This window comes from Cyclopterus lumpus, chromosome 5, assembly GCF_009769545.1.
Source record: "Cyclopterus lumpus isolate fCycLum1 chromosome 5, fCycLum1.pri, whole genome shotgun sequence".
NCBI classification, from domain to species: Eukaryota; Metazoa; Chordata; class Actinopteri; order Perciformes; family Cyclopteridae; genus Cyclopterus; species Cyclopterus lumpus.
In genome coordinates this window covers 26,235,200-26,248,190 of record NC_046970.1, presented here as the reverse complement: position 1 = coordinate 26,248,190, position 12,991 = coordinate 26,235,200, and the positions used below count along the sequence as shown (strand labels likewise).

Here is a 12,991-nt window from a genome sequence, read left to right as displayed (position 1 = left end):
ATGTGTTAAAGCTGTATTCTCTCTCCCGACCACCAGGGGGCGACTCCTCTGGTTGTATAGAAGTCTATTCTTCATGTGTTAAAGCTGCATTCTCTCTCCTGACCACCAGGGGGCGACTCCTCCAGTTGTATAGAAGTCTATTCTTCATGTGTTAAAGCTGCATTCTCTCTCCTGACCACCAGGGGGCGACTCCTCCGGTTGTATAGAAGTCTATTTTTCATGTGTTAAAGCTGCATTCTCTCTACTGACCACCAAGGGGCGACTCCTCTGGTTGTATAGAAGTCTATGCTTCATGTGTTAAAGCTGCATTATTATCTCTCCCGACCACCAGGGGGTGACTTCTCTGGTTGTATAGAAGTCTATGCTTCATGTGTTAAAGCTGTATTCTCTCTCCCGACCACCAGGGGGCGACTCCTCCGGTTGTATAGAAGTCTATTCTTCATGTGTTAAAGCTGCATTCTCTCTCCTGACCACCAGGGGGCGACTCCTCCGGTTGTATAGAAGTCTATTCTTCATGTGTTAAAGCTGCATTCTCTCTCCTGACCACCAGGGGGCGACTCCTCCGGTTGTATAGAAGTCTATTTTTCATGTGTTAAAGCTGCATTCTCTCTCCTGACCACCAAGGGGTGACTCCTCTGGTTGTATAGAATTCTATGCTTCATGTGTTAAAGCTGCATTCTCTCTACTGACCACCAGGGGGGGGGCTGCTCTGGTTGTATAGAAGTCTATGCTTCATGTCTTAAAGCTGCATTCTTTATACTGACCACCAAGGGGCGACTCCTCTGGTTGTATAGAAGTCTATACTTCATGTGTTAAAGCTGCATTCTCTCTCCTGACCAACAGGGGGCGACTCCTCTGGTTGTATAGAAGTCTATGCTTCATGTGTTAAAGCTGCATTCTCTCTCCTGACAAACAGTGGGCGACTCATCTGGTTGTATAGAAGTCTATGCTTCATGTGTTAAAGCTGCATTATTATCTCTCCCGACCACCAGGGGGTGACTTCTCTGGTTGTATAGAAGTCTATGCTTCATGTGTTAAAGCTGCATTCTCTCTCCTGACCACCAGGGGGCGACTCCTCCGGTTGTATAGAAGTCTATTCTTCATGTGTTAAAGCTGCATTCTCTCTCCTGACCACCAGGGGGCGACTCCTCCGGTTGTATAGAAGTCTATGCTTCATGTGTTAAAGCTGCATTCTCTCTCCTGACCACCAAGGGGCGACTCCTCTGGTTGTATAGAATTCTATGCTTCATGTGTTAAAGCTGCATTCTCTCTACTGACCAACAGGGGGGGGACTGCTCTGGTTGTATAGAAGTATATGCTTCATGTCTTAAAGCTGCATTCTTTCTACTGACCACCAGGGGGCAACTCCTCTGGTTGTATAGAAGTCTATACTTCATGTGTTAAAGCTGCATTCTCTCTCCTGACCAACAGGGGGCGACTTCTCTGGTTGTATAGAAGTCTATACTTCATGTGTTAAAGCTGCATTCTCTCTACTGACCACCAGGGGGGGGGCTGCTCTGGTTGTATAGAAGTCTATGCTTCATGTCTTAAAGCTGCATTCTTTATACTGACCACCAAGGGGCGACTCCTCTGGTTGTATAGAAGTCTATACTTCATGTGTTAAAGCTGCATTCTCTCTCCTGACCAACAGGGGGCGACTCCTCTGGTTGTATAGAATTCTATGCTTCATGTGTTAAAGCTGCATTCTCTCTACTGACCACCAGGGGGGGGGCTGCTCTGGTTGTATAGAAGTCTATGCTTCATGTCTTAAAGCTGCATTCTTTATACTGACCACCAAGGGGCGACTCCTCTGGTTGTATAGAAGTCTATACTTCATGTGTTAAAGCTGCATTCTCTCTCCTGACCAACAGGGGGCGACTCCTCTGGTTGTATAGAAGTCTATGCTTCATGTGTTAAAGCTGCATTCTCTCTCCTGACAAACAGTGGGCGACTCATCTGGTTGTATAGAAGTCTATGCTTCATGTGTTAAAGCTGCATTATTATCTCTCCCGACCACCAGGGGGTGACTTCTCTGGTTGTATAGAAGTCTATGCTTCATGTGTTAAAGCTGCATTCTCTCTCCTGACCACCAGGGGGCGACTCCTCCGGTTGTATAGAAGTCTATTCTTCATGTGTTAAAGCTGCATTCTCTCTCCTGACCACCAGGGGGCGACTCCTCCGGTTGTATAGAAGTCTATGCTTCATGTGTTAAAGCTGCATTCTCTCTCCTGACCACCAAGGGGCGACTCCTCTGGTTGTATAGAATTCTATGCTTCATGTGTTAAAGCTGCATTCTCTCTACTGACCAACAGGGGGGGGACTGCTCTGGTTGTATAGAAGTATATGCTTCATGTCTTAAAGCTGCATTCTTTCTACTGACCACCAGGGGGCAACTCCTCTGGTTGTATAGAAGTCTATACTTCATGTGTTAAAGCTGCATTCTCTCTCCTGACCAACAGGGGGCGACTTCTCTGGTTGTATAGAAGTCTATACTTCATGTGTTAAAGCTGCATTCTCTCTACTGATCACCAAGGGGGAGACTGCTCTGGTTGTATAGAAGGCTATGCTTCATGTCTTAAAGCTGCATTCTTTCTACTGACCACCAGGGGGCGACTCCTCTGGTTGTATAGAAGTCTATACTTCATGTGTTAAAGCTGCATTCTCTCTCCTGACTAACAGGGGGCGACTCCTCTGGTTGTATAGAAGTCTATACTTCATGTGTTAAAGCTGCATTCTCTCTCCTTACCACCAGGGGCAACTCCTCTGGTTGTATAGAATTCTATGCTTTATTTGTTAAAGATTCATTCTCCCTACTGACCACCAGGGGGGAGACTGCTCTGGTTGTATAGAAGTCTATGCTTCATGTCTTAAAGCTGCATTCTTTCTACTGACCACAAGGGGGCGAATCCTCTGGTTGTATAGAAGTCAAAGCTTCATGAGTTAAAGCTGCATTCTCTCTCCTGACCAACAGGGGGCGACTCCTCTGATTGTATAGAAGTCTATACTTTATATGTTAAAGCGGCATTCTCTCTCCTGAACACCAGGGGGCGACTATTCTGGTTGTATAGAAGTCTATATAAAATGAAAGTGTATTTATACATGTACCACAATGTAAATTGCAATGTTTAAGAACGCAGACTGAATATTTTGTATTGTCTTTGTTTTCAGTTGGTAAATGCTATCAATAAAGTGTTCCTGCAAGGACGTCGATCCGTCTCCGTGCCGTGAGGGAAACGTACCGAAACGTTACATTGGTGTCAGAAGTGACTTCGGAGGGACAAGATCGCTAAATCCCGTGGAGCTCTAACCTAACCTTGTGAGAGAGCTAGCCGGTTAGCCTGCTGTTGGGCATGGATCGTGTCGGCAGGACGAAGGTGAAGAAAGAAGGTAGCGTTAATGGGAGAGTGCGGCGACAAGCACTCGGTTGCTGTTTTGACGGTAAAAACGCCAAAATACACCGGTAGGTCAGCCTGGGCAGCCTTCCTGGCCCAATTTGAGCTATTATCACATGCCGGGGGATGCTCCACCGGGACTAAAGCGCTACAGCTGGCGCTGGTGAAATACGACACCTCTCCTGACTGATTGCATGTCCTGCACAGGAGAAAACCCTCTCAGATGGTGTCGATGAGGCCTGTACACACAGGTATGGGTCTGAAAGTGCAGACTTCATCCACCACCAGGCTGCAGGGTCTGGTCCTGATTGGGATTGAAGGCAGACTTATCGAGATTTCAATCTCATTCTGGACCTGTTCAGCGATGGACAGGCTCTGCCTTTAGTGGTCCTGAAGAAGCTCTCGGTCCTCATCCTCCAACAGCTTCTCTAGGGCTGACTGCTTGGCACGAAAAATATATAAAAGTAGTGTTTGGACAAACATGCTTCAAAATAAATGCATTAATTTGAATAAATAAAACATATTGGAGGATATCTATTAGTCTTTTTGATGAATTGTATTAATGGAACAGATATTATACTGTTTTCACATCACTTTTTGTTTTTTAGCTGAACCATGTAGATTCCACAGTGGAAAAAGAATGCAGTCCCTGGACCACACATGTGGTCACAGACCTGTGGAGTTCCTCCACCTGGTCTTGTGTTAAATGAGCCTTCTTTGCCAAGGTGAATGAGGTCACTGTTGAAGCTGGAGAGACAAAAATATAAACATTAATAATGTTAAATATGTACACGCAACAGAAGCATCACTGTACATGCAAGCGCTAGTTTGATTAACATTACACTGACTTGCAGGTAGCCGTTTGCTAGTAGCTATCTACGGTAGGCTAGCTAGCTAACTTAAACATGGTTATAATGCCTAATTTATCATTTGTTGTTATTAGGCCTACTTTTATAAATGCAAGACTTGTTATCAACGTTACGGTCCTAACCTGAGGTAAGGCTGCTGTTGTCATCATCGGTCTCCATGTTTTCAGGGGCACCGGTCTCCCCATCTCCGGGGCCAGGGCGCTCCCAGACTGCCTCTGATGTGCTCGGCACGGGCTCACGGTCGAACACGGTGCCTCTGCTTTCAAGTGGATGTTATGCGTTGCCAGATGTTTCATTACATTTGACGTGTTCCCCCCTTTACATGCAATTATTTTGTTGCATTTTGCGAAATACAGCCAGACTTTTGACCGTTTACCTTTCGGCATTTTCTCTGTTAAAAGGTTGATGGCTAGCTAGCTAATGTAGCTATATAAACGATAGGCTATCGTTACCTGCTGCCAGGGCGGAGTCATCAGAGTAGTATAAAAAAAAGTATTTCAATCAGCTCAGGCGCTGAAAGGAAGCACCGAAATCTGCGTTAAGTTTCAGTCTGGTAGGCACCGGTCGTATGGGTTCCATATTGGCACCGGTATTCGGTACCAAACCCTAATCATTGATCAGGTTTGGGAGAGGGCCAGAATCAATATCGAATCATTCAAGCCCCAATTAAAAAGCAGTGCCTCAGATATGTAGATATGCAAGTTTGTAATTACATGGATGTGTAACAGCTGTATGTTTGAACGTTACACCATCTGCATGTTTACTTAGCAGAGAGAACTGAAGAGAGTGAAGCCTCAAGTAAATGTTGCTTCATCTTTTATTGGGATATCCATCTCAGGAAAGCTTAACAGTCTGCTGGCTCAACACCACAGATGCCCTTTCAAGAACTTCCTGAAAGTCTTGTCTCTGATGCCATAGAGGACTGGACTAATGGACCGTGGTAGAACATGTATAATAATATAGAAAGCAAAGAGATGGTCTATATAATTCGTAGGGTCCCCTTGCTTTATAACTTCTAATACCTGCGGCCCTGCATATGTTGCCATACAAAGCAGCAGCTGGATCCCATGCAGGAGGATTGTGTTTCTGGCTTTTTTAGCATTTTTGCTGGCTGATTGTGCAGTGAAAATAATTTTGAAGTAAGTGTAAAATATGGTGATCCAAATGATAACTAGAAACAGTGAATATATGATTTCTCTCTTGAGGGGGATGAGGGGATTTGGGAAGACATTTTCTCTGAGACAGAAGACTCTGGAATGAAAGAAGTCCAGCGGCTCTGTGGCCAAAGTGATGAACAGATCAGGAAGAACGGACAATATGCTGATGTTCCAGATGAAACCAATCAGCATCAAGGTTCTCCTGACGGTGCAGATCTGCATGTGGCGAAGGGGGAAGCAGACGGCGATGTAGCACTCCATCGCCATGCAAGCCAGGTTCAGAGGGGTGTTTTCAGTGGTGATGAGAGTCAGCAGCGTGAAGATGCAGCAAACAGAGACGTTTATTCTGTAGAGGGTGAAGCCGATGACGAAGAGGATGATGCTCAGCGTCACTTGGATCATGTCGTTGACCACCAGGTGAATAATAAGGATGTAGCGAGGATTCGTGTAGAAGATCTGACCGTTGGGAAGTACAGATTTGTTATCCAGTAGAACAGCATTAAACATGAATAACAACAACTACCACATCAGGAAAACTGCCTTCTTTCCCCTCCGGAACATTGCACTCCTCCGGCCCTCCCTGTCCTCTACCACCACTGAAGTTCTCATCCATACCCTCATAACCTCCAGACTTGAGTACTGCAACAGCACCTCTTCTGCTCTCCCAATAAAATCCTCAATAAACTTCAGGATGTTCAGAACTCTGCTGCTCGACTGCTCACCTCCACCCACCACTATGATAAGATCACCCCGGTCCTACGCAACCTTCCCTGGCTCCTGGTCAAATTCCGGATGGACTTTAAAATATTACTCACCACCTACAAAGCCCTAAACAACCTGGCCCCTCCCTACCTTTCAGACCTACTACCCTTCCGCGCCCCGACAAGTTGCCTCAGGTGCGCCGGTGCAAACACTCTCACACCCTCCACTACCTGACTCACTCCTGTACCCTACCCTCCACTACATGACTCACTCCTGCACCCTACCCTCCCCTACATGACTCACTCCTATACCCTACCCTCCACTACATGACTCACCCGTATAACCTACCCTCCACTACATGACTCATTCCTGTACCCTACCCTCCACTACATGACTCACCCCTATACCCTACCCTCCACTACATGACTCATTCCTGTACCCTACCCTCCACTACATGACTCACTCCTGTACCCTACTCTCCACTACATGACTCACCCCTGTACCCTACCCTCCACTACATGACTCACCCCTATACCCTACCCTCCACTACATGACTCACTCCTGTACCCTACCCTCCACTACATGACTCACTCCTGTACCCTACCCTCCACTACATGACTCACTCCTGTACCCTACCCTCCACTACATGACTCACTCCTGTACCCTACCCTCCACTACATGACTCACTCCTGTACCCTACCCTCCACTACATGACTCATTCCTGTACCCTACCCTCCACTACATGACTCACCCCTATACCCTACCCTCCACTACATGACTCATTCCTGTACCCTACCCTCCACTACATGACTCACTCCTGCACCCTACCCTCCCCTACATGACTCACTCCTATACCCTACCCTCCACTACATGACTCACCCGTATAACCTACCCTCCACTACATGACTCATTCCTGTACCCTACCCTCCACTACATGACTCACTCCTGCACCCTACCCTCCCCTACATGACTCACTCCTATACCCTACCCTCCACTACATGACTCACCCGTATAACCTACCCTCCACTACATGACTCACCCGTATAACCTACCCTCCACTACATGACTCACTCCTGCACCCTACCCTCCCCTACATGACTCACTCCTATACCCTACCCTCCACTACATGACTCACCCGTATAACCTACCCTCCACTACATGACTCATTCCTGTACCCTACCCTCCACTACATGACTCACCCCTATACCCTACCCTCCACTACATGACTCATTCCTGTACCCTACCCTCCACTACATGACTCACTCCTGTACCCTACTCTCCACTACATGACTCACCCCTGTACCCTACCCTCCACTACATGACTCACCCCTATACCCTACCCTCCACTACATGACTCACTCCTGTACCCTACCCTCCACTACATGACTCACTCCTGTACCCTACCCTCCACTACATGACTCACTCCTGTACCCTACCCTCCACTACATGACTCATTCCTGTACCCTACCCTCCACTACATGACTCACCCCTATACCCTACCCTCCACTACATGACTCATTCCTGTACCCTACCCTCCACTACATGACTCACTCCTGTACCCTACTCTCCACTACATGACTCACCCCTGTACCCTACCCTCCACTACATGACTCACCCCTATACCCTACCCTCCACTACATGACTCACTCCTGTACCCTACCCTCCACTACATGACTCACTCCTGTACCCTACCCTCCACTACATGACTCACTCCTGTACCCTACCCTCCACTACATGACTCACCCCTGTACCCTACCCTCCACTACATGACTCACTCCTGTACCCTACCCTCCACTACATGACTCACCCCTATACCCTACCCTCCACTACATGACTCACTCCTGCACCCTACCCTCCACTACATGACTCATTCCTGTACCCTACCCTCCACTACATGACTCACTCCTATACCCTACCCTCCACTACATGACTCATTCCATGTACCCTACCCTCTACTACATGACTCACCCCTCTACCCTACCCTCCACTACATGACTCATTCCTGTACCCTACCCTCCACTACATGTCTCACCCCTGTACCCTACCCTCCACTACATGACTCACCCCTCTACCCTACCCTGCACTACATGACTCATTCCTGTACCCTACCCTCTGTGACGCACACAAAATGTATGGTCACATTGTTGTTATTTATTGAAGATTAGAATGAACACATTTCTGTGATATGTAGTACCAACTGTGCCCAGTAGGTGACAGTGCAGCGCTGTGGTTTCGACTTGTATGTGCGCGACCAGCGCCGTCTCATAACTTGAGAAGACGCTGAATAGAGAAGCCGAACAGTTGCCTGTCTCATTTATTCCTGTTTTCTCAGGTCAGTAAACTGGTAAAGTACACCCAAATATAAACTGTGAATTGTGTACCAATGTTTAGTAAACGTTGTTAGAAGATTCCATTGTGTTTTGTTTGATAGCTAAGCTGTTTTATGAGATTTACTGTCAAGTGCTAGCTAGGCGGAGATTAGCCTTGTGTAACCTCCCGTGTTTTATCCGGCTCCTATACGTTTTACTTTGTTTCTTAATAATTTAAATGAATGCATTCATGATGTTCTGGTAGGTCAATTCAGACTACATATGTTAATTAATGTTACTGAAATGCGTGTATAAGTGTTGTAAATGTGTATTAGCATTTGTTAACGGTTCGCTGTACTAGTGATGCAACGCCGCCATTATCAGTAAAGTCTTCGTCACGTGCGCCACAGTGACTGGGCGCATTGCCAAGGTGCAATAAAGAAGGGTTTAAACCCTAGGTTGTAACAAATGTATTGACTATACATAGTAATGTAATTGTTTTATCTGGTCATGTAGAAATGGACCAACATAAAGAGATGATTGTTTCACTTGTGAAATAAAGATAACTTGAGAAGACGCTGAATAGAGAAGCCGAACAGTTGCCTGTCTCATTTATTCCTGTTTTCTCAGGCACAAGTCTGTCATCAGGCTCTGTCAATCTGAGACCTGTAACACCTCCACTACATGACTCACCCCTATACCCTACCCTCCACTACATGACTCACCCCTATACCCTACCCTCCACTACATGACTCATTCCTGTACCCTACCCTCCACTACATGACTCACCCCTATACCCTACCCTCCACTACATGACTCATTCCTGTACCCTACCCTCCACTACATGACTCACTCCTGTACCCTACCCTCCACTACATGACTCATTCCTGTACCCTACCCTCCACTACATGACTCACTCCTGTACCCTACCCTCCACTACATGACTCACCCATGTACCCTACCCTCCACTACATGACTCACCCCTCTACCCTACCCTCCACTACATGACTCACTCCTGTACCCTACCCTCCACTACATGACTCATTCCATCTACCCTACCCTCCACTACATGACTCATTCCTGTACCCTACCCTCCACTACATGTCTCACCCCTGTACCCTACCCTCCACTACATGACTCATTCCTGTACCCTACCCTCCACTACATGACTCACTCCTGTACCCTACCCTCCACTACATGACTCATTCCTGTACCCTACCCTCCACTACATGTCTCACCCCTGTACCCTACCCTCCACTACATGACTCATTCCTGTACCCTACCCTCCACTACATGACTCACTCCTGTACCCTACCCTCCACTACATGACTCACCAATGTACCCTACCCTCCACTACATGACTCACCCCTCTACCCTACCCTCCACTACATGACTCACTCCTATACCCTACCCTCCACTACATGACTCATTCCATCTACCCTACCCTCCACTACATGACTCATTCCTGTACCCTACCCTCCACTACATGTCTCACCCCTGTACCCTACCCTCCACTACATGACTCATTCCTGTACCCTACCCTCCACTACATGACTCACTCCTGCACCTACCCTCCACTACATGACTCACTCCTGCACCCTACCCTCCACTACATGACTCACCCCTGTACCCTACCCTCCACTACATGACTCACTCCTGCCCCCTACCCTCCACTACATGACTCACTCCTGTACCCTACCCTCCACTACATGACTCACTCCTGTACCCTACCCTCCACTACATGACTCACCCCTGTACCCTACCCTCCACTACATGACTCACTCCTGCCCCCTACCCTCCACTACATCACTCACTCCTGTACCCTACCCTCCACTACATGACTCACTCCTGTACCCTACCCTCCACTACATGACTCACCCCTGTACCCTACCCTCCACTACATGACTCACCCCTGTACCCTACCCTCCACTACATGACTCACCCCTGTACCCTACCCTCCACTACATGACTCATTCCTGTACCCTACCCTCCACTACATGACTCACCCCTGTACCCTACCCTCCACTACATGACTCACCCCTGTACCCTACCCTCCACTACATAACTCACTCATGTACCCTACCCTCCACTAAATGACTCATTCCTGTACCCTACCCTCTACTACATAACTCACTCATGTACCCTACCCTCCACTACATGACTCACCCCTCTACCCTACCCTCCACTACATGACTCACCCCTGTACCCTACCCTCCACTACATGACTCACCCCTGTACCCAACCCTCCACTACATAACTCACTCATGTACCCTACCCTCCACTAAATGACTCATTCCTGTACCCTACCCTCCACTACATAACTCACTCATGTACCCTACCGTCCACTAAATGACTCATTCCTGTACCCTACCCTCCACTACATGACTCACTCCTGTACCCTACCCTCCACTACATGACTCACCCCTGCATAGCTCCTTCAGTTTGTTTTCTTCCTTTTTACTTTTGTTTGTTTTGTTTGCTCCTGTCTTTCTATTTAGTTTTGTTCTGTTTGTCTATGCCTTATGTAAAGCATCTTTGAATGTCTACAAAAGTGCTATATGAATATATATATATTTAAAGTATTATTATTATTATTATTATATTTCAGCTGTTACCAATATATTTGTGATGAGCGGTTTACTATAACACAGATCAAGGGTTGCGAATATACATAAAAAGTCTTGACTCCTCTGAAGTAACAGTGTTGTCGTCTTCATACATTAACTGAGGTAAGAACTGAGAAAACATTCAATATTTCATTGTAGAAACAAATGTTCTTGTATATTTTCTGTAGTATTGAAACGTTGTGATGTCCAACTGTTGATGAGTTCTCATGTTGCTTTGAAAAGCAACATGAGAACTCCATATGAGAAATCCAAGAAAGGTCCATATTTGAGTGGTCACATACAGGTTTTCTTATTGTTCACCTTTAATGTGCTCTCTGCATGATGGTGTCTACTCATCACAGATAGTTTGTGGGGAAGAAGCCCCACTCTTTTTAATAATGACTGAATGTTGTTATAGTTTTACATTACATTTCATTTAGCTGACGCTTTTATCCAAAGCCACTTATAATCATACATCGTAGACACAGCTTCAGTGAGCAAATCAGGGTTAAGTATGTTGCTCAAGGACACATCGATTAGGGCACAGCCGGGGATTGACCTGACGCTCCTCTATTGAAAGACGGACCTGCTAACCACAGACCCACAGTCACCCACAGTCGAATTATAAAAAATGAGTGACATGTCCTCTCTAGAAGTGGTTCTCCCAGTTAAATGTTCCACTATATCAATAATTAAAGATAATTACTGTAATAGTTATGAACCAGGACCTCCAGTTTCTGCATTAAAAAGATGGTATACATACAAATATAGTCGGCTGAACATATTATTTCATAGTGTCAGATACATATCAACGTTAAATAAGACTAATTGAAGTATTAATCCAGCAAATTTCTTTTCTGCTGCTGCATCGTACCTGGTGGTTATGGAAGGTGTAAATGAGGGCTGCACTGATGTAGTTGATGGAGAAGCCGAGAAGCAGGACGATCACGTTCTTGATCACGGCTTTGGAGAAGGAGTCTCGGTGCTCCAGAACCACGGTCACGTTCACAGAAGAGTTCATCTCCAACAGAAGAAAGCAGGAAATATTGACATCATTTCAAAGGAATTACAATATTGACCCTTCCAGTGAAGCATCCCCCAAGAAAATGTGTTATTCTATACTTGATTATCTAAAAACTGTCAGTGTAAATGTTTTAGTAGTTTGGTGTTATAATCATTATTATAAGCTAAAACAACACATTACGTTGGTTAAACTGAGAAATCATTTTAAATGACAGAAAAGATGTCCAACAGTAAGAAAAAGAAGCTTCAGGAACAACCAGACCTGTGTTCTTCTGTCTGGGACGGCAGACAGAACCCTGAGAGCTACACCTGGAGACTACGAACAGGTAACTCTCAGGTTGGTCAACACACAACCAGCCTGCAGCTTCAGTGTTTCAGTCACAAACAAGTCCAGAAACATTCAAAGCTTTCAAAGCAACATGAGAACTCATCAACGTTTCAATACTACAGAAAATATACAAGAACATTTGTTTCTACAATGAAATATTGAATGTCTTCTCAGTTCTTACCTCAGTTAATGCACCAAGACGACAACACTGTTACTTCAGAGGAGCCGAGACTTTTTATGTGGTTCGGTTGTCAATTCCCAAAAGATTCAGGAGCGTACCAGAAGGCAACTTCCAGTTCTGCCCAGTGAAGTCAAAGCTTCATGTGTTAAAGCTGCATTCTCTCTACTGACCACCAGGGGGCAACTCCTCTGGTTGTATAGAAGTCTATGCTTCATGTGTTAAAGCTGCATTCTCTCTCCATTGACCACCAGGGGGCGACTCATTACATTACATTACATTACATGTCATTTAACTGACGCTTTTATCCAAAGCGACTTACAATAAGTGCATTAAACCATGAGTCCAAACCCAGAACAACAAGAATTAAGCAAGTACAATTTCTTGAATAATGTTAAACTACAGAGTACTATCCGTACGTGCCATT

General features: G+C 46.0%; 1 protein-coding gene across 3 annotated transcripts; it reads right to left on the bottom strand.

Moving 5' to 3' along the window:
* Window positions 1–4,949: 4,949 nt before the first annotated feature.
* LOC117730939 (odorant receptor 131-2-like) lies at window positions 4,950–12,652 on the bottom strand. Of its 3 annotated transcripts, XM_034533010.1 has the most exons (3): window positions 12,568–12,640; window positions 11,910–12,056; window positions 4,950–5,874 (listed from the first exon to the last, which is right to left on the bottom strand). In XM_034533010.1, exons 2-3 carry the CDS (start codon window positions 12,054–12,056, stop codon window positions 5,122–5,124), a joined length of 900 nt encoding a protein of 299 aa, XP_034388901.1. In that variant the 5' UTR covers window positions 12,568–12,640; the 3' UTR covers window positions 4,950–5,121. The 3 variants fall into 3 exon arrangements, with proteins under 3 accessions (XP_034388901.1, XP_034388900.1, XP_034388902.1); XM_034533009.1 differs by having other exon boundaries at window positions 11,910–12,652; XM_034533011.1 differs by lacking the exons at window positions 11,910–12,056; window positions 12,568–12,640 and adding an exon at window positions 6,034–6,287.
* Window positions 12,653–12,991: the final 339 nt, after the last annotated feature.

Coding starts and splice junctions, on each gene's coding strand:
- LOC117730939 (XM_034533009.1), bottom strand. CDS start 12,056: ATGAACTCTTCTGTGAACGTGACCGTGGTTCTGGAGCACCGAGACTCC. Junction 5,875..11,909: donor ACACCTTCCATAACCACCAG/GTACGATGCAGC, acceptor CCCAACGGTCAG/ATCTTCTACACGAATCCTCG.